At 41.6% G+C, this 19,700-nt stretch overlaps 1 protein-coding gene across 10 annotated transcripts in view; it reads right to left on the reverse strand.

Annotated features, from left to right (window-relative positions):
• The window catches only part of tjp1a (tight junction protein 1a), a 100,810-nt gene that overhangs the window by 37,406 nt on the left and 43,704 nt on the right, over positions 1–19,700 (reverse strand). Inside the window, exon 1 of one of the 10 annotated variants that reach the window (XM_075457968.1) lies at positions 16,514–16,532. The exons of 7 other annotated variants lie outside the window; for them this stretch is intronic. Coding sequence is in view for 2 of the 3 variants with exons in the window: in XM_075457803.1 (XP_075313918.1) it covers positions 15,010–15,096 (87 nt within the window). In the remaining variant the exon portion in view is untranslated. Of the gene's footprint in view, positions 1–13,225; positions 13,681–15,009; positions 15,112–16,513; positions 16,533–19,700 lie in introns of those variants that run through there. 2 more of the 10 variants (XM_075457803.1, XM_075457887.1) reach the window with 2 other exon arrangements.

A 19,700-nucleotide genomic window follows, 5' to 3' on the forward strand; every position in this document is an offset into this window, starting at 1 on the left:
AGATAACAGCTCACTCTAACTCTTCAAAGGCAGAGACTAATCCAGTTCTTTGTGGCACACCGATGGACTGACCAGGACGAAAGGAACGATGAAATGGACAATAACAAGCAGCTGCGGAAAGAAATTGTAAATAGTTTCAAGACAGGCGATTCTTTCACACATACTCTGTCTTTGCAGTCTTCACACAATTTCACATGTATGAATAAACTATGCAAACTATGCAAACATAATAGGAATATGTAAACTCATTCATTCTGTGTAAACAAACAAGTCATGTAAACAATAAGTTTTGGGAGCTGCTAGTGTTGAGATGGGAACACGGCAAACTGGCTATGTTATCCCTGCTGCGGACAAAAAGATAAAACACAAAGAGAGGAGCAGCGAACCCATCCCGAAATAGATTCAGTCTTATTCTTATGTTATTCATATACTGAAATTAAAAGGAGTCTGAAAAGCCAGCAGGTGACAGTGAGGTCATCTTATGAGGGATGTCATGGCCTCCGGGAAGGTCTTGAAGACGCGAAACACAAGTTCTTTATCCGTGCATCACCAATGAAACTGTTGTCCAGTAGTCCATTACTCACCGCCTCCCTTTATGTACCTTCCCTTCATTGGAACCACAGGAATGTTTAATACAGTGGGCGCATCAAATACTCAGTCCAAAAAGCTCTTTTTGATTGAAACACACGAGATGAAAATAAGGGAGAGGTCAGTTACAAAACATGCAAAGGTCAGCGCTGACCTTTCTGTCACTGAGTGAAAACAATTGGTTATCCACATCGAGTTATTAAGAGGTACGGGGTGAAACACTGAGCTGCAGGGCTATGAAGCAGTGAGCGTCTTGGTGACGACAAGTGTGAGGCAAAATCCTGACAAAGCTTTTGTGTGCCTGGTCTTCTCTGATAGCTTGAGGCAGGATGTGAGTAAGAGCAGCCACGGCACCCACAGGAAAACAGTCCACTTCCTGTTTGCAGGAAATAGCTTCAGCTTCCAGAGAAATCCCATTGCAAACTATTGAAGACTTGTTCTGGTATAGATAAGCTAACCCCAAATTATGACCTGCTGCAACCTGACAAAGCCTTAATACCTCACGAGAAGTAATAGCCAGGAGGCAAGCGGTCATAGTATAAAAGACGAGGATTGACATGGAAGATAATGTAAAGGCTATATGTGCTACATTAATTTAGGGACAGAGAAGAAAAGAGAAGAGATTAAAGATTTTTTCAGATAGGTAACATGAAAGGCTTCATCAGTCTGTTCAGAGGCTGGCATTCAGACATTGGTCAATTAAAGCCTCGCTTCCAACGGTTTCAGTCAGACGTTCCTGTGAAAGTGATAAAAATAGCCATGGTGCATGTGCAATATATGCCAATAAATCAAGTGGACAGTAAATCAAGTGAATCTCTCAAACTCCATGTTCTCACAACAAGAAATCACTTTGCCAGAGCAACTCATGCTAGCATGTTAAGTGTGGACTACACAAATAACGTAGTTGGGATCAAATCTGGAAAACGTGAATTTTTTTTTTTTTTCCCCCCCAATCTGAAGGACTTGCCCCAACCGTCACTGCTGCTGGTCCGATGAGAAACCACTGGACCACCATCGCACAAAACTTACAGGCTTCTCATAACGACGGACATGTTGCTGTGCCATTAAAATAAATAAATAAATCAATGAATAAATCAAATTAAAAGAAGGTAACAAAAACGGCGGTGGAGCAGTAGAAAATACTTGTATATGATCAGACAGATCTCGTGTATTTAGCTTGGTGTCGCTGCTGATGATTGTCCGTTAAACCACATAGGAGAAAAGTTAGGATAGTGCTGTTTTCTATCAATTCAAGAATGCGATCTGTTATATTTATTTGAACAATGGATCAGAAGCCAAAATAGCCACTGCTATACGTGTCGTTCAATACGGTGACAGAAGCAGTTCAAACCCATGCTGTGAAGAAACTAATGACTCAACGTTAATAGGTCTGACCTTGTCAGATTGCCGTCGCACAATGTTACGAAAAAGCACCAGGATGCTCATTCAAAAAAAAAAACAAATCGCCACATTCAGCTGCGGTCTGATAAACAGAGTGCAGTGCATGTTTAAAATGGGCTTGACTCAACCAATCACTGGAGATCTTCCATCCATAGTAACCATAACTCATCTCTTACGGGACCCAAAGGAAAGAGTGAAGGAGGAGTACACTCAACACATAATTAGAGTCACACACATGCTCCTTCTGGAGGGCAAACACTTGGTAGCAAACACTTGCCATGTGTAAACCACTAATGTAAACATTTTTTTTTCTTTTAGAATCTGTCTTTTAGATTACTGTGTGTTCTGTAACCCCATACAGTACATATTAATAATATCCTCAGCAAAAAAGCTGCCTTCACCTTTAGTGTTAAACAGACGAACTCAGCAGTTAGGGCAGGTTGTTTCTGTGATGGGTAGAGAGCAAGCTGCAAGCGTGTACACACACGGGTGTGCAGATAAGAGCAACTAGCCAATAGGCAAATGAGGACGACGACATCGACGACGACAATGATGATGCACAGCCTCAGTTGGCAGTGATGTACTGTTGTGCTGACATGCTCAAATTCGCTTAAGTTAATTAGTTTCAAAAGGCAGCAGCGCTCTGTCCCAAAGCTCTGTGATATAGCAGAGACTTCAATCAGGACTCTCAACAACAAAACATACAAACACACACACACGCATACTGGTAAAAACACACCTCAGATGGAAAATTATCTGACACAGAGTCATTGCTGGAATAGTGAGGATAGGAATAAAATAGAAAACCTATAATCCGGGTTTTTGGATTAAAACGTTAATCTGAGCCATGCTTCCCTTTAGAAGTCTATTGCTGCTGTCTCATGAAAGCAGAGTGGGATGAAAGGATGGACGGAAAAAGTCATGTCAGCAAACATGGCTCATACAATATTCTGTAACCATTTGCAGACAAATCAAAATAACATAAGTAGCAGAGAGCGTCCATAAAATGTCTAATTTACTGCTGCAGCAGACTCAAACTCACAGATGACGAGAGCTTTTATCGAACTCCAACTACATCGTTTTGTTGCTTTGAAAATGGAGCAATCATTTCAAGTTGAAACTGTGGTTTGGATCCTCCGTGTTGTTAAAATATCTTCCTCTGACTAACCCGGGGTCTATGGGTTGATACCTGCCAATGTAAAGATCATGTAATGATACGGTCCATCAGGGAGAAAGCAATCGAGATGACCGTAAGAGTAAAAGCCTGTTCTGTTAATCCACTGATGGCCTTGTTAAAGGAACTGCTCGTTCAAGTCATTCACGCAAAAAATTTGAACTCGATTTTAATACAACGTCATCACGTCCATTTCAGACTCACATGCTTGTCAGCGTGATTTGTTTCCACATGAGTAGGGTGGGAGCTTCATGTGAGGGTCCGGTTCAGGTGCAGGTTCTGATTATTTTCACCAGCCACAATGCAGTTTCACAGAGCTGATGTGCAGTGAGCTGTTCATTGCCCTCCACTGACCCAAACACAGTGCTAGGCTAGGCTAACGCTGCACATGCATCTTATCCAGCAGCAAAGTCATTCCAACTCAACCACACTAATTGTTCTATGCCTAGAGAGACAGGAAGTGTTGAGGTCACAGAGGAAAACAGTAACTTCTGGTGAGATTATGACTTTCCATTTCCACAATCATTCTTGTTGGTTTAGTTTATGCTTTGGGTGTGTCATGGATTTCAAAGTCTCTCGCACAGCAGGTCTCTCTTTTGGGATTTGAAGCCTTTTCGCCTTTGCAAGAGAGAGAAACATAGACTTAAGGGCTGGAAAATGTTTCTTTTGGATGTACAGTAGGCCTGAGACAATTCCTCGAAAATCTCTATCACATAAAAATTGATGCAAGTTATTTGCTCCGATGCTTTGTTTAATCCACACCAACATATTTTACTCAATGGTCACACTGACAATTATTACTGCCACAGAAGGTGTTTACGTGCTGCGATAGGTTTGCAGCTGGCTCAATTCGAAGGCATGTTGGAGGAAAACACAACAACAAGGAGCAAAAATCAGAGAAATAGATGAATATGTGTTGAACAAATAGTTGCTAAATTCCCTTGAAATGTTGCCAGAACTGCGCCGCATACACAAGCACTCCATCAAATTTCCCTCATCTCCCTCCGCCCGTCAGAGAAGGTTCAGCCTGTAAGCTATTAATGTGAATGTGTATTGTTTTGCCATCTTACATGAAAGTACAAGCAAAATCAAGCCACAAACGTGCACAAAGGTGATTTTAATCAATGACGTTGTATTTGTGAAATCAGCGACTGCTGGTGCTGTTATTTCAATCTGCATTCCTGATTCGCTGTGATGTGGGGTGGGAAATAGCAAAAAATAATAATAAAAAATAAAATTTATTGGAAACGCAGCTGCATTAAAACACACGACATGAAAGCAGAGACGATAGGAGAGAAGCAAAACAGATGTTAACCGCTGATGCTACTCGAGTAAATACCTCATGTTCTATAGTTAAATATCCATGGAAAATATTGTTGGCCATATAGCCCAGCCCTAAATGTGGGTATGTTTAAAGGCTAGTTAATGTAATCCTATTGGACTGCAGTGAGCAAGTCAAACCCTTCAGTGTGATAGATAAATACATATCAATACTGCTTATTGATATGGCAAAAGTATTTCTTATTGGATTATTTAATTATTTGATGGAATAATCCACAGAATACTCAGTTAGCTAAATAAGTATTTGCAGCAGCCCTAGAGTACAGGATTGGGTGCCAAAAACACAGGCCAGTAACATACGTCTAATCAAGAAATAGGTCTCTGTGATTGGTCATTTAAAACTAGGGTAGTTTTATTGTTATTCTTTAGTCCAGCCAGTGTTTCCCGCAGCGCATTATAGTCAAGGCGGCCGCCTTAGCAAACTCGCACTGCCGCCTTGCCAACGTTCCCAAAAAAATAAAAAATAAATTTTTTTTTTAACCGAAGTAATAATGCTTTGCCAGGCTCAGACATTAAAAGACAGCATTGAATTGCGACACCTACTGGTTGTTAATGTAAATAGTTAATAATGTAAATAAAAAAGTGTTACAGCTCTTGAACAGCTTCGTTATTGCTCTAACAGCCCCCCCCCCCCGCCACCCGACGGAACGCTATCCACGCAAAACCCCTGGTCCCAGCCGACGACTCACCACCTTGACTTAGCAATTTCCTGCGGGAAACACTGAGTCCAGCCATATTCACATTACCTTGTAAAAAGGGATGAGATTTCTTAATGCATTGCTGGGTAAGAAAGATTTGGAGGACAAAATGACCCAAGCAAATGTATCTAATCGTCAGTATTATCAGCAGTTATCCCGTTATCACGCTATTGCTAGGAAGGAGTGCGTGTGAGGTGGGAAAGTGCTGAATGTTGCAAGGACATAGAAGCGATACAATTTTGTGTTTTTTTCTACCATTTTATCTGGCAAACTGTAAACTACAGAGCTTTATTTTTGTGTTTGCAGAAACCAACTGTGAGCCAAGGCACTGAGAATGACAACCAGATCCAGCACGAACTGGATTCAGCCAATCACTGTTCACACAAATATCAGTATTCCCACCCTACCCCTCCCTTCACACACACACACACTCTACAGGAATGTGCAGATAAGGAGACAAGGCCCACCTCTTTCACTCTGCTTGTTTCTCATTCCTAGCGGTTTCCCTCGCCTTTCCCTGGCTAACGGTGTTTCAGCTATAACCGCCCTATCTATTTCATAGTCTCTTTCTCTCTCTCTCCCTCTTCTTCAATCTAACTGCCACTGAGCCCAAAATGAAAGCACAGCCACAAATAAACTCAACAAACTATAAAGTGAAAATAACAGGGTTCTGGTGTCAAATAGGACTTTGCTTAGTTGTGTTTTTTGATGCAATTTGTTTTGTTTAGGCATCCTAAATTACTCTGTGATCACCAGAAGCCGAATGGTGCCATGTATTCTGATATATGTTGCTAGAGACATATTTGGTAAGTGCTTCAGGGCAAACAGTTCAGGATAGCAATAAAACCAGGTCATAAATAAAGGATGGTACCATCTACACCCCTGCAGACCTTGACTCAGATGATGTAGCACCCATAGTACGTTCCACATCTTTGATGTTTGTCTTTTCTTGGCATTTAATTAGGAATAATTACAGTGAAAGCAAGTATCAGCAATGGACCAGTTGAAATGCAAACAATGCATGTATGCATGCAAGTGCCAAGCAGCTCAGACTTTAAAGACAGTCTGCTGTGAATAAAGATAAAAACAAAAAACAAAACATCTGTATTATTGCCGTTTGTAAATTAATGAGTTCTGGCTGGATTTGATAGATTGAATCTGCTGTGTGCCACATGAACGAACAAGGCTACACACATTGGACAAAGGGGTGATTCATTAAGGGGCTCTTTCATTCCACCCATATTTGAAAGAACCAAAATTAGCTACAACCAGATAAAACAAAAGAGGGCCAAAAAGTATCTTCTGCTACAACACAACCCCAAAAAAACCCACTACATTATCATGACAACGGGAGCAGCATTTTAAAAATGTGCTAAAATTCAAAACAGTAAGTTGGAATTTTTGTCACAGTGAAACAACAACGACTTTCAAATTTCACACTGCACAACATTTTTCATATTAGTTAACTCTGAGCCACAACTCAGAGACTGCAGAGTCACATGGTGCTATAAAACATGAGGCCAAGCCCACTCAATGGCATTCCTTAAGCCTTCTGAGGACTTTGCTACAATAGGCATGTTGTGAGACAGAATCTATAGAGAATTAATGAGTTACTGTTGGAGGAGCATCCATTTTCCCAGTACTTAACTGGCAACATCATTATCATTCCACCAAGGGATGAGAGACTGAGTGGGTGGGGGCATGCATTATTTAATGAGATGCACAAGCAGAGAAGGACGACACATCTAAAAATGATATCTAAAAAGGAGCGTTGTACAAAGGTAGCATAGAGTCACCAGTGCACCCAATGAGACAAATGTTTAATGAAGTCATCGTTTCACACAAATGACTGAAAGGCAACTGTACCGTTTTGTAATGATCACACAATTTACCCCCAGGAAAAAAGAAAAGAGCTTATTCACCAAATACCATTCAGCTGTGGCACATGGGCCATAACGCTGTTTAGGACCTTACATGCGGACACGTTATAAAGTTTCATAAACACATCTGTTCGTCAACAGTTTCATCTGTGCCTGGTAAGCTTCCGCTTGAACAACACAATGCCTCATATTCTACACACAGCGACATTGAATCTGGACAAACGCTCTTGTGTGTTACTGGCATGAACGTTCCTTATCCGTGGGTGAAGAGGACACAAACTAAAACTAGAAAGAGTGCAGAGCCCAGCAAAAGCTCAAAACCTTTTGTTATCTTGTAGCTGCTCTGCAAGCTGGCCTACAGATGATGCTAGATTGGATCAGTCAAGGGAACACTGTTGGGAGGACACGCTGCTGTGATTGGTGGCCTGGGTTAAAGCAGTTTGGGTCAGACAACCAGACAGTCAGGAGCCAGCAACAGAGCCTGGTTGATAAGTTGTTACAGTCTTCACACCCTCACTGCTATTTCTGGCTTGTGGCTGCAGACCCACTGTTTCAGGGCTGCAGTAAGAAAAAACATCCCCCCCCATACAACAAAAGTGGAAGAACACCACTAACCACTAACTCTTCTAATATGTCAAAAATATTTGGTGAAAGGGATTCATTTTAGGGAAGTACTGCTTATTGTGCACTTTTAATGCATAGTTAGTGTGTGTTGTCAGCCTTATTTTCAATAATCATCAATAAATTATTACACAAACAAAATATAAGGAAAGTGTGAGGCAAAATCTAAAAATCCTCCCACTGTTGATCCTAAAAACTTCCCAATGCCACACTGCAGACAGCAGATGAACACATGGCAGACAGAAAGTGTGTGTAAAGGCATGTAGGACAAGAAGCCTTAGGATGAATCTGTTCCAGTCTCTTCCTCTCTTTCCAAACCAGCTGAGCCTGGACAGCCACATACATTCTCTCCTGTATTTCCCCACGACTTTTATCTGGCTCCATCTCATCCCTTATTCCTGTTGTGGGAATGATAAATCCCTGCAGAAACCTGCCCTGCTGTGTACTATAGTAAAGGATGTAGCGTTAGCTTCGAGTGTCTCTTTGCTGTGCCGGCTGTAAGATAAGATATACAGAAATAACCACGAGACAGAAGAAAATGAGACCGATTGGTGGGCGGCTAAGCTGTTTTATTTCAGCAGGCCAAAGTGCAGGTAAAATGAAGAAGTAATCCCAGTCTGGTCCTCCCACAGGGGAGGTCCATGACATAAAAATCTTACTACACAAGGTGGATTTACAAAGTCTGGCCAAAGCAAAATGCTTTCATGCCCTCAAAAAACACAGCACTACTTCTGGCAGGTTCGATTTTTTTACCCTGTTAATCAACCAACAGACCATACATCAATATCAAAACAAGCCCCACCAAACTTCTAACCTTCGCTGACGGCCATTAGAACTGAGCTATAAAAATAATGAGGTACAATAAACTATTATTTCACTGCGTGGTCTACTTCATGTGTCAATTTCTTTTATATATTGGTTTTAGCAGAGGGAGAAATCCATGCTACGGTCTCAGCGAAGCAGCTACTCACTGTACAATATCTTGAATAACTCACAACTCAAGCGCACAATGCAGCACACAATGAGCAAATGAGAACGTGTGGCTTGTTTTGCAAGGTCACCGCTATCGTTTCCCATAGAAGCATTCGGCCCACACAAGACAGGGCAATTAAATTCACTCCGTTTTAGTGTTGCATTTGAATTAAACTGAAACAGATATTGACGTGAATGTCCAAGAGCCATAATTCTGTGATTATAGAAAAAGAGCTGCAGTCTTTTTAAGAACTGCCATGTGACTCAGATTATAGCCGATGCATCTCTCCCTCCCACTCCTTCCTTTCTCCATTTCACCCCTGCAATAACCCCTCCTCCCTCTGAAGGCATTTTCTGTTTGGCTTCTTTTACTCTATTTGCTATCCACCTGCTGTGGGAATCTGCCCAGGATTTCCCTCCGCTGATGACAGGATAAGCGGTTCAGATATCCTTGATAACTGTCACACTATTGAGTGCCCTGGCATTAAAAAACACAAACAAGTGCCTTCTCTTAACATTTTACCAACACAGAAGGCGGTATCTAGTAAGGAGCTCACTTTGATTATCACAGCTCCACTGTTACCAACATAATCCTACTTACATTCAACCCTACTCAGTAAATGTTATTGGAGTTAAAGTCTCTCTTTTCCAATAAATCTTTGCTTAAATATGGTCTTGTACTCTTGTTAGGAGAGGCCGAAGCCACAGAAAGCTAGCCAAAAAATCTGAAGCCCAGCTGAGCCATCGGACCCCCAGCTGCTGCCTTTAGTACAGACAACTGGCCTGTCTCTCAACCAATACAGAAATGGCTTACACCTGCTCTCCTTATGGGCTGCAACCACTTTGAATCGAGGACCTAGAATCAAAGACTCGTCTGGTGGTGTGAGCAAGACGAGAGTTTGAAAGAGTTTGCGTGTCATGTGGGTGTGTCTCGAATCTTGTCTTCTTTCTAAGAGAGACTGACAGTGTCTTCGGTGGTTCTCGACACATTCCTCCTAGCTGCTGCATGCAATAACCCCGGAGTGCACACACATCACCCTCTGCCATGTGTTGTTTTCAAAACCAACATGACCGTGCCCAAGAGTGTTTCCTGTGACATGCTGTACGAGTGAGCGTCCACAAAGCCCAACATTTGGCCCCGCCGTCTGTTTGCATCAGACACGTGTCACAATGCAGTAAATACCCACATTTCTGCATCCAAACCTTTTTAAGGTGTTAGTTTTATTCTTTCTCTTGTTCACACTGACGGAGTAAGCGACGAGGGTGGCGGTGGTGAAACTTTCTAAGAAGTGTATCAACAAAAGATTGGATAAATGATTTATAAACTCAAGGTTTAACTCCTTGTCAATAACACCTGATATTAGCTGCTCCCAGCTATGTTAATCACTCGGAGCTTACTATGGGGAGCTTAGGACAGAGAACAAAAACATCATCAGGTCTCTTTTTTTCCTCCAACACTTGGTTCTCTAATTGCCTTTCCCTCCTTCAGTGATGTAAATGGAGATGTGTAATCATCAAAGCAAAATAGAGGGTGTTCTTGGCCCGCTGTGCCACACTAATTAATGCAGCCTCCTCCATGCAAATGCATTTTGCACTCATTCCAGCCAAAACACACCAGTCTAAAGGCTGAAGGGACCACTGCAGTCTGAATTACATTTAACTTTTGCGTGCATTTGCCAAAGCCGGCAGGAAGGACTAAATGCCAAAAACACAGAATAAAGCAAACATTTTCCATTTCAAGAATTCTTTAAATGATCCGGTTTACTGTCATACCACTGCCCCTTCTAATTAAGTCACATTAATCATTATACTTAAATGACTAAATAGGTTTCTAATGTGTCCTTCTATATTCAAATGGTAGGAAAAGCAGCGCAGCCAAACTGTCTTCTCTGTGTCTCTAAAACTTTCTCTCTGTAAACATGAGGAATGAGTTTAGCATAAAACAATAAGTAAATAAAAATTGGCCTGAATGTTATTCATGACAGTAAAACCAAAACGTTCTTAAAAGAAAAAGTAAAAATAATACAGACGTGGACCATTATTTTGTAAATAATAGCAACAGAGCAGGGTTTCCTTTATCCCCCGGTGCCATAGCAGGAACTCGGGCAATAAAAGAAACACCTTTCTACCATCTACACTACCTACACTGAAGCAGATCTTTATCTTAACTGCACATGACGTATTCTTTTGTAGTGTAGTTTATTTAGGCTTACAAACTGGAAGGCAGCTTCAGTGAAGGCTGGTAACTTCTTTCTATTTACTCAAATATTTAGCATTCAACTTGCTTGTAAAAACATCCGCAAAACTATCTAACGTCACGCTAACCTACTGACACCTGCTGACATGCAGAATGATGCAACAGTGCTGACTACAGGCGTGGAAATCCCTCGACTCTAAGATACAACGTGGACATGAAAGTCCAGTTCTGTGGAGGCTGACTGGGATGCATCAGGCTGCTCAAACAGTGGTGTTAAAAAAGATGCAGCTTGTTTTTCCGCTTTAAATAGATTCAGATCGATATGACTGCATTTATCAATGAAAGGTTTAAAAGAACGGGTGCTTATATTGTTTTTTTGAGGATGTGAAACACTGAGATGCGTTTTTAGATGCGTCAAATCATTAACAGGTGTACTAAAATGGGAGAGTTAAACCAGTAAAGACTCAGACCTGTAGAGACATGAAGTCAACACACCCGCAAATGTCACTGCGGTTCCAGTTAGACTGCACAGTAACCTCGTCAACAGCTGTGGACTTTACATAGAAGATGACCAACACTGGTGTCATGGCGGTTTATCACCTCTCATCAGGTGGGAGTTAACGTGTGGATACTGACTGATGAGCAGCAGAGAAGGCCAACATACAGGCGTGTACCTAAAATTTGTTTAATCTTTCAACACTTTTGGTATATAAACATGAATCCCATGCCCTTCAAAAATGAAAATGATGCTCGGGTGCAATCTTGTGCAGCGTAAGTTGGAGTGAACAGGCTGCCCACTGGCCTCAGCTGCCACGTCTTCCCATCAACTGTCAGGCAACACGATCTGCTCTGGATTGGAGTAAAATTAGAGCTGCTGTTAATCTACTATAAACACTCAAACTGTGCCATCTACAGAGCAAAGGGAAGTCTTCACTCAGAGGATGTAGCCTTAAAACTTAAGGCTGGTATTCACGCTAACTGGAGTGAAATCAGTTGAAGTTGTAAACACAATACAGCCGAGCATGTCATGTAAATTACTGTTGCCTCAGAGGAGTTGCAAACTGAGTTGGCATCCAGGAAGAAAATAATGCATGAAAGTCCTGACGACTAGTAAAACACACAGGCTTCAGTACAGATTTCTAACATCACAGGAAATACTAAGAAACTAAAAATGAAACAAAAGAGTCACTGAGTAACACATTAACCATTGTCTGCCTGTTTCCAAGTACAAGAATAATACACCTGTAAGTTTTATATCAAGGTGTGACCGCAGCCAGGGTGTACAGTACAGCGTAACGTCACCAGCTGACATGATGGAGCTGGTTTCGTCTAACTGGAACAACCGCCCAAACCTGAATATCATTAGCTCTGTTGGACAAACACTACACATTCCTCAATTGTCAACGTGAGAAAAAAAACTATCAAAGAAAAAATATATTTTTCAGTGAGGACTTAGAGAGTCTGTGAGGACTGACCCAGTTATTCTGTCTAACCCGAGTATTGTTTAAAGACAACCGTGTGGGATATCTGTGGAAACATAGATGTCTTCCACTGATACAGCTCTCAGCACTTCACCATGCCAGGTTTTGAAATTTTCCAGAGATGTTTTATTAGAAACTTATTACACATATATATTGGACAGATTTTCGTCCAGCAAACGCAGACAGTTGGGACAAGGGAGTGGAGGGATGCCCCAAAAATCACTGATCTAATTCAGCGTCCCATCTTAACAATAAGCTTGTTCATAAAGACCAAACTTATGGAAACCTATATCTTTTCTTGTCAGTTGTTTTCATGACTTTACTGCTAAATAGTAAACCTGGGAAACAAAAGGCTCGCGAGGTGGGCTGCAATGGGGTAGTCGCTCAAACGCAGCTTACAGCCTGCTATAGTCTGAGGTCTCTGAAGTAAAACGACCATCCCAAAGCAGAATTTCTTCCTCAGGGGCTCAGCTGCTTTTCAAATCCATGAGGATTTCCTGCCACTGCTCTGATAAAACCAGGACTCCATGTATCAACAGGTAGCGATCTGAGACCTGCTATGAACTTAGTTGGTGACTTATGACAGCTCTTCAACAGCCATAGTATAAAACTAGAGACAGTACAGATGGTTGTAGCCAACGTAAGCAGGTGTCGGTTTCAAAATAAACCCAAAGCTACACACAAATCCATAAATACCACCTCCACTGCGTACATTACATCCCCACTACCAATAGTCTCTAAAGAGTTATCCTGCTAAGTTACAGTAAAATTAACCCTTTTCCCCACTGCAGCAACTGTTAGGCCTTTCACACACATTACATAAGCCAGCACCGTAATGGTCAGTGTTGAATTTTACCCGGACAGGTACCCACCTTATTTGAAGCTTTGGAGGACATTTTAAACTACTATTCCGCTTCAGTAGGAGCAGGTTTAAAGTTGTTCCCGTCTCTGTTTTGATAATCACTTGGGTGAGTGCGCTATTCTCCTTCCAGTTTAATTCTCGCCCAGCTGCCGCCACGCCGGGCTACGTTGTTATTTTATTTCATCCAGGACGACGGGAAACATGTCACGAAAAGCCGTGTGGAAAGTCCAAAGTTCATTATCTTATCTTCGCTAACTGAAACGCTAACGTTTGTCCGGCCAGATATGGAGTCATGTAAGAAAGTCAAGCTGAAAAAAACAGTGAAGTACTATCTCCTTTCGCTTCGGCTTAGCGTCGCTAACCTCTGGATGAAAAGTTGGGCAGAGTAGGCATCAGTGGGACGGTGTGCAGCAATGGCTAAGGCAGGCTGGGTAAACCTCTCCCTGCTCTCGGCTCTGTGAGCAACGGCCGTGTCGTGCATGGGCGGAGTGGACCACTGCACTGATATAGGGGTGTACCTTTATAAAAATATACGTTACGTCGTCCATTTACCCAGACATCTATACTTTAGCACTGTGTTCTGTTAATAATTAGTCACCTGTATATGTCTTCATCACATTAATCAGTCTGTGATCCACATCTATTTTTTTTTTATCGCTGCTAATAAAGTCTCCACCCCCTCCACCCCCACCCCCCTCCCCATGGTATTTCTTGGAATAAACAGCCTGGGATACAATAAGGAGAAGCGACACCGCTGTCCCTGTTGATGCTGAATGCTCACTTTCCTTGTGAGATGACGGTGAAATGTACATTACTCAAGGACTGCTGTGGTCTATTAACATCTCATATCTGGCGCATGGTTGATAGCTGTATTTGTGTTTTTAAATAAGATTATTTCTCTGTGAGATCGGTGTAAAAGGGGCACTAGAGCCCGCCTTAGGCACAAAACAATGTGTAGGCCTACAGAATTTTTTGATAAAGTTAGTTGCATAAGAAATCTGTAGAGACTCATACTGTTGGTCCCTGCTTATCTGGTAGATCGCAGCAAACTGAATACAGAGTCTTTATTTTTTTTAAAAACAGAAGGAAAAAAGAAAAGACTTGTCAGTGTTTGTGGTTGATAAGTCACTTCACAGGAAACCACAAAAGGCATTCAGTCAACTTCTTATGACTTCCTAAACCAGACCCCCACCCACAGGATGCAACAATCTCAGCATGCATTGTTTCACAGTTTACCTCTGTTTCCAGGAAACAACAAAATCTGTGCAATACTAAAGTGGGCCACAGGATAAACACGAAATGATGAAGCAGCGTGACATTACTGAAGTTTTCTATGTCTGTCTGTTAGAAATATGTGTAATTGAGAGCACATGAAGGCAGAGACACACCCTGCCTTTTCCAAACAAACTGAGCAATCACATTCCCCCATCTCGCTCCCCTAATGATTACTTCCTCTGTGTCTTTCCTCTTCAACGGTGGAGGAGGGCTTGGTTGCAGTCTAGGTGGTCTAAGGAGTTAATTCCAAACAGACATAATCCTACGAAAAATACCGCAGGCTAAGAGTGGCAGACATATCCTGAGGGTGGCAAGCAAAGGATGATCCCCACAAAGGCTAGTGCAAGCCATCAAAAGTATCAAGGCAGAATATCTCTAAAACCAACAGCCATACTTCAGTCAGGAAAACAGAATCATTTCTAAATTACATTAAAAGGGTTCACCACAATCTCAAGCAATGATGCATACAAAGAACAGACACAAAACACATAAAACTGACATAATAAAAATAATACATACTAGTATAGATGCAAGCCGCTCACTCCGCCTGAATGTCCTTAGACGCCTGTCAGGATCGATTAGTGCTGACAGCAGGATGTTTAACATGTTTAACGCTCAGGTGTCTGCTAACAATAACTTGCAATTTAAAAATGGCCAATGCTGAGCTTGAAAATATTGCCAGATCACCTTTAAGAAGACAATAAACAGAGGTCCTTCCTCGCCGGCTCACTACTTGGTCTCATCCAAAGCTGTGATGCTACCTCAGATGTTCATATTGAGAGAAGCGTGACATTAGTGACACTCCAATGTGATCAAAGCTACCTTTGTCCTCTATTTTTGCATCCTGTGCCTGTGTCTCTCTCTTTTTTTTTTCTCTTTCACACTCACACACACACACACACAAACGCACGCACACACACACACACACACACGCAAGCACGAGCACAGAGACACATCTCTTCTGGACAACAGGCAGCTTCAAAGCTCAGGTGCGCTCATGGAAGAGTGGGCACATGGAAAACAAAGGTGAACATTCAGGCCCACATTTAGATGGAACACATCACAAGGTTCACTCGACCCAGCCCCTCCTGCAGCGAAAAGGCTAATGTAGAGTGAAACAGGATAATCTGCACATCCTAAAAATGCAAAGCTGACTCTGGATGCACACTGAAGAGCTCACGTAAGCAAACACACACAGTGACATGATGATAAATAAAGATGAAAGTGATGCTTGATGTGAAGCAGTTGCTTCGTACAGGAGAAAGCTCCGAGGCAGAGGCTGTTTCCCTGATCTCATCTGTAGCGAGTTAGGTGTCAGTGAGAGACCGAGTGATCCCTCCTGTGCCCTGTTGACTCAGACCTGACCTGCAGATCCAGCAGAGGCTCTTTGTTTCTTCATACTAATTAAAACCTCCTGCAGACTCAAGACCAACTTGAGGTGCTATATCTATGTCTCTGAAGCCCCGTATAGGTAAAACTATACCCAGAAGTCTTACTGTGTACTCTTCTTACTAAACATAGTGGTGAAATTTTTTTGGGAATCAACAGAAATTGTAAGAATGATGTTTTTCAAACTGAATAAATAGTTATCAACCGCTCTACATTATTACAAATCTGGCGCAAGAGGCCAACTGTTTGTGACCAGATTAGTGTCATGTGACAGGATTAGCAAATGCACCCCTGACCCTCTGGGTTCATATTGTACTTGCCTTAAAAGGGAAGTTAATATGAAACACATATCTGGTTTCAGGAATCTGTGAAAAAGGAAATGTGTTTGTAATGAAAAGGTACGGGCTGTGAGGTCAGATTCATTCCACATCTGAACCCTGCATAGTATAGTGCTCCTCATCTTAACGAACCAATATTTATAACAGAACCTAAGATTCATTCAAGCAGTAGCATAACAAACAGGTAAATGCTTAGAATTAGCTTTTTTTCCCCCCTGCATCGTACCACAAAATAAACTAGGATTTCACCGGGCACAAACAAAGCCAACAGAGCGTAGAGTGTGTACACATACTACCTTACAGAGAGCGCTTCTAAACCTGGTCTTCCACTAAACCTGTCAGCTGTTTCCAGTCATGCAGTCCCTCTCATCAATCACACCCTCTCATGATACACAGCATTACGGTTGTCCAGATTTTCAGCAGCAGTGTACAGGTGGAAAACCAACGGCTGCGTTTGGTTAACATATTAAGTTAAAAAAAACAGCCTCGGAGCTAAAAGTAAAGGCAACGGAGTGATTAATGCTGTCATTTTCGGTTTTGCTCTCTTATTCACTGCACCCAACAGAACAAAAGTAAGCTTGTGTGAGAAGAGTCTGAAGTGCCGTTATTTTAAGCGACACTTAGCACCGCATAGTTCTTGTGATGAAGGGAAAAAAAATTTCAGAGAACTAAATTTACCGTGGAGGGTCAGTCACGGATAGAAGGGAACCGGGCTACTTTAAATCTTCCAAAGACATTTACTCCAAGAGGCAGTCTGTGATCAACCAACCGAAAATAAAAACTCAAGTTTTTCTCTTTTTCTCTTCCCCTTTCTTGCTCTTTCTCTTTGAAACAGTCAAGGGATGCTGAGCCTTATATAGCCAGCGAGAAGAAACTATGCTGCAGTGAACCTGGATGAACTTTATTCTGCCTCTCAGTGATACCCCGAGTAGCCGAACAAGCTGAAGTGCATCATTACAGATGGATGAGGAAAAGTTCTCTGTTAAAAAAAGCAGGCCATGACAATGTTATTTCCTTGTCTCCAACCAACCTGAGTACTGACTGAGGAATGTATTTTAAGTGTGTCTCACACCCATGGACACTCAATATCCTGAAAAGATGGGGAGGGAAAAAATAGCCGTTGCATCATGTTTTCCAACCACGTGACAACCACACTGTTTGCTGCAGAATGAGACTGTAAATTGAAAATGTGTCAAAATCCACAACACACTTAACTCAATGTACCATGTGTGAGAGAGAAGGAATGTGGTTCGCCAGTAAATACTTCCATGAACAATTCAACCTTTTCCTTTCATTGTTGCAATACAGTACAGTCCAACTGTAACTTCAAGCAGCATTTTTTGTTGCCACCCAGTTTTGGTTGTTTATAAGGGCGAGGGCATCACAATGTGTCTTTGCTGTTCCAGCAAGTACAGGCCGTACTCCAAAGTTTCTTATTTTTGTTTATGCTGAATGCCATTTTTTTTCCCTCTTCAAAACCAATGCTCCAATTACAAAGACTTATAAACTTGTGACATGGCAAAAAAGGCAAAAAAAGGAAAATAAAGAATAAAAATGAAAAGAAAAAGAAAAAGAAAAAAAATGTTTCAGAGTATGAAGATAACACAACAAAGGACTTGGGAATACACAGTTGTACGTCTACGGAGGAAAAAAATGTTGTAGAAATGTGTTAAATATCTTGCACTCAGGCTGCACTTACATGAGATTTCTATCATCTACTGACACCGACGTGCACTAAAGTGACAGGTGCATGCATTAAGGTGCTGACACACTATAAGAGTTTTCCAACTTGCTTGGCTAACTGCAGATGTAGGCACTTCAGCAATTTGGGAAAAGAGGGAGATGAGTAATGACTCAAATCTAATGCAAAATACGACCGACCCTTGAATATTCTTCATCTGTTCAGCACTGCTTATGGCGCAGCTACACTGCTGTAAGTTTGGACGTTTGAATCTGACCTAAATTTAAAGCGCTGCGCATAGATAGTGCAGCTGTAGTGGTTCATATAAAAAAAAAAAACAACAACTGAAGATTAGACAGTTTGTCACCGTTTCCTGCAGATGGTGTTAAAACTTGGCCTCAAGGACTCAATAAAGGGAAGAAATTCAAGCAACCCCAGGAGATGGAGAATTGTCGATGGTCAAGTAAAAATGCGGAGCTGTGAGTAAAAAAAAGTAAAAAAAAAAAAGACGTGCAAGCTAAAGTGATGTATATGATGCACATAAAATGTAAAGATTCATAAGGTAAGTTGCTAAAAAAAGCAAAACAAAAAAACAATCAGGGTGTTGATATGTCATTTTTACAGCAGTTTTCTTCATGACTATATGTAAATAATCAATAGTCTACATAATTGTGCAAGCATAATTGAGATATATCTATTTCACAGATCAATCACTTTCCTTCCAGAAGGTGCATTTGCACCTTCACGTTGTATGACTACGACAAACAAAACAAAAACACTCACATCTGTGTCAGATGTCAGAGGCACAATATCTGTCAGATAGTAGCCAGCCTCACGTGGCACCTATGCAGAACTAGTACTACATGTCACCCTGGACAGAGTAAAGAGGGTTGTAATAAAAGCAGCAAATAAACTGTCTGGCAATAATAACAGTTAAATGTTCACCTTGGGCTATAATAAAAGTGTAGAAACACTATCTACTCTGTGAAAGTGTATCTTCTAAATCCCTGTGAATTACAGCCAGATTCTGAACACAAATACGCGCACACCAGTGTGTTACAGTATCGGGAACATGAGAGATATTTCATTGTTATTGCTGCTTCAGCACTCTGGATTTAAACCAAACAAGGACTTTAGGGTTAAAGCTCTGAAACGCAGCCTTGAGGGTGCTTGTATCAGATGAGAGGGACGAATTTGAACCCTCTGGGGTCTGAGTTGTAATGATATCATGTGATCTGATCACGCCGGGTTAACGCCGTTCTGCTAGACCTAGTTAAACCTATTTTTTGTTGGTTTTTTTCAGCCACGACTGTGTACGGAGTCTGCTGCTAACAGGCATCAGCACACAGTCGATAACATCGCCGGTGAGCCTGCTCACAAGTGAAACTATTTTCCCTTCAAACGTTACAGACTATTTGTCTGCAACAATGAAAGGCAGCAGCAAGATGAAGGATTGTAAATGTCTTTTATAGGACTTAAAACAGTCAGTGTGACTACTTTCCTTTTTTAAATGAAATCAAATGTGCTAAACATTTACAAAACGATGTAAAATGTATCAATGACTCGTTTTTTCATTTCAGATTAAACCCCGGGAACTCCCTTTGTGCAAGTGACAATGTGTCTTCGTGTGGGCCAACGTACAGGCTATCAGAAGTCAAACATGTTGTAAATCTTCAGCTTAGTAAAAATGCAACACACACACTTGGCCTCCAAAGCTGCTTCTCTTTGACTGAGAGACAGAATTATACATCGGTAAGTCCAGCAGCAGCAGCAGCTCAAGTTACCGTGTTGACAGCAGGCAG

The sequence above is a fragment of the Odontesthes bonariensis genome, chromosome 1, assembly GCF_027942865.1.
Source record: "Odontesthes bonariensis isolate fOdoBon6 chromosome 1, fOdoBon6.hap1, whole genome shotgun sequence".
NCBI lineage: Eukaryota > Metazoa > Chordata > Actinopteri > Atheriniformes > Atherinopsidae > Odontesthes > Odontesthes bonariensis.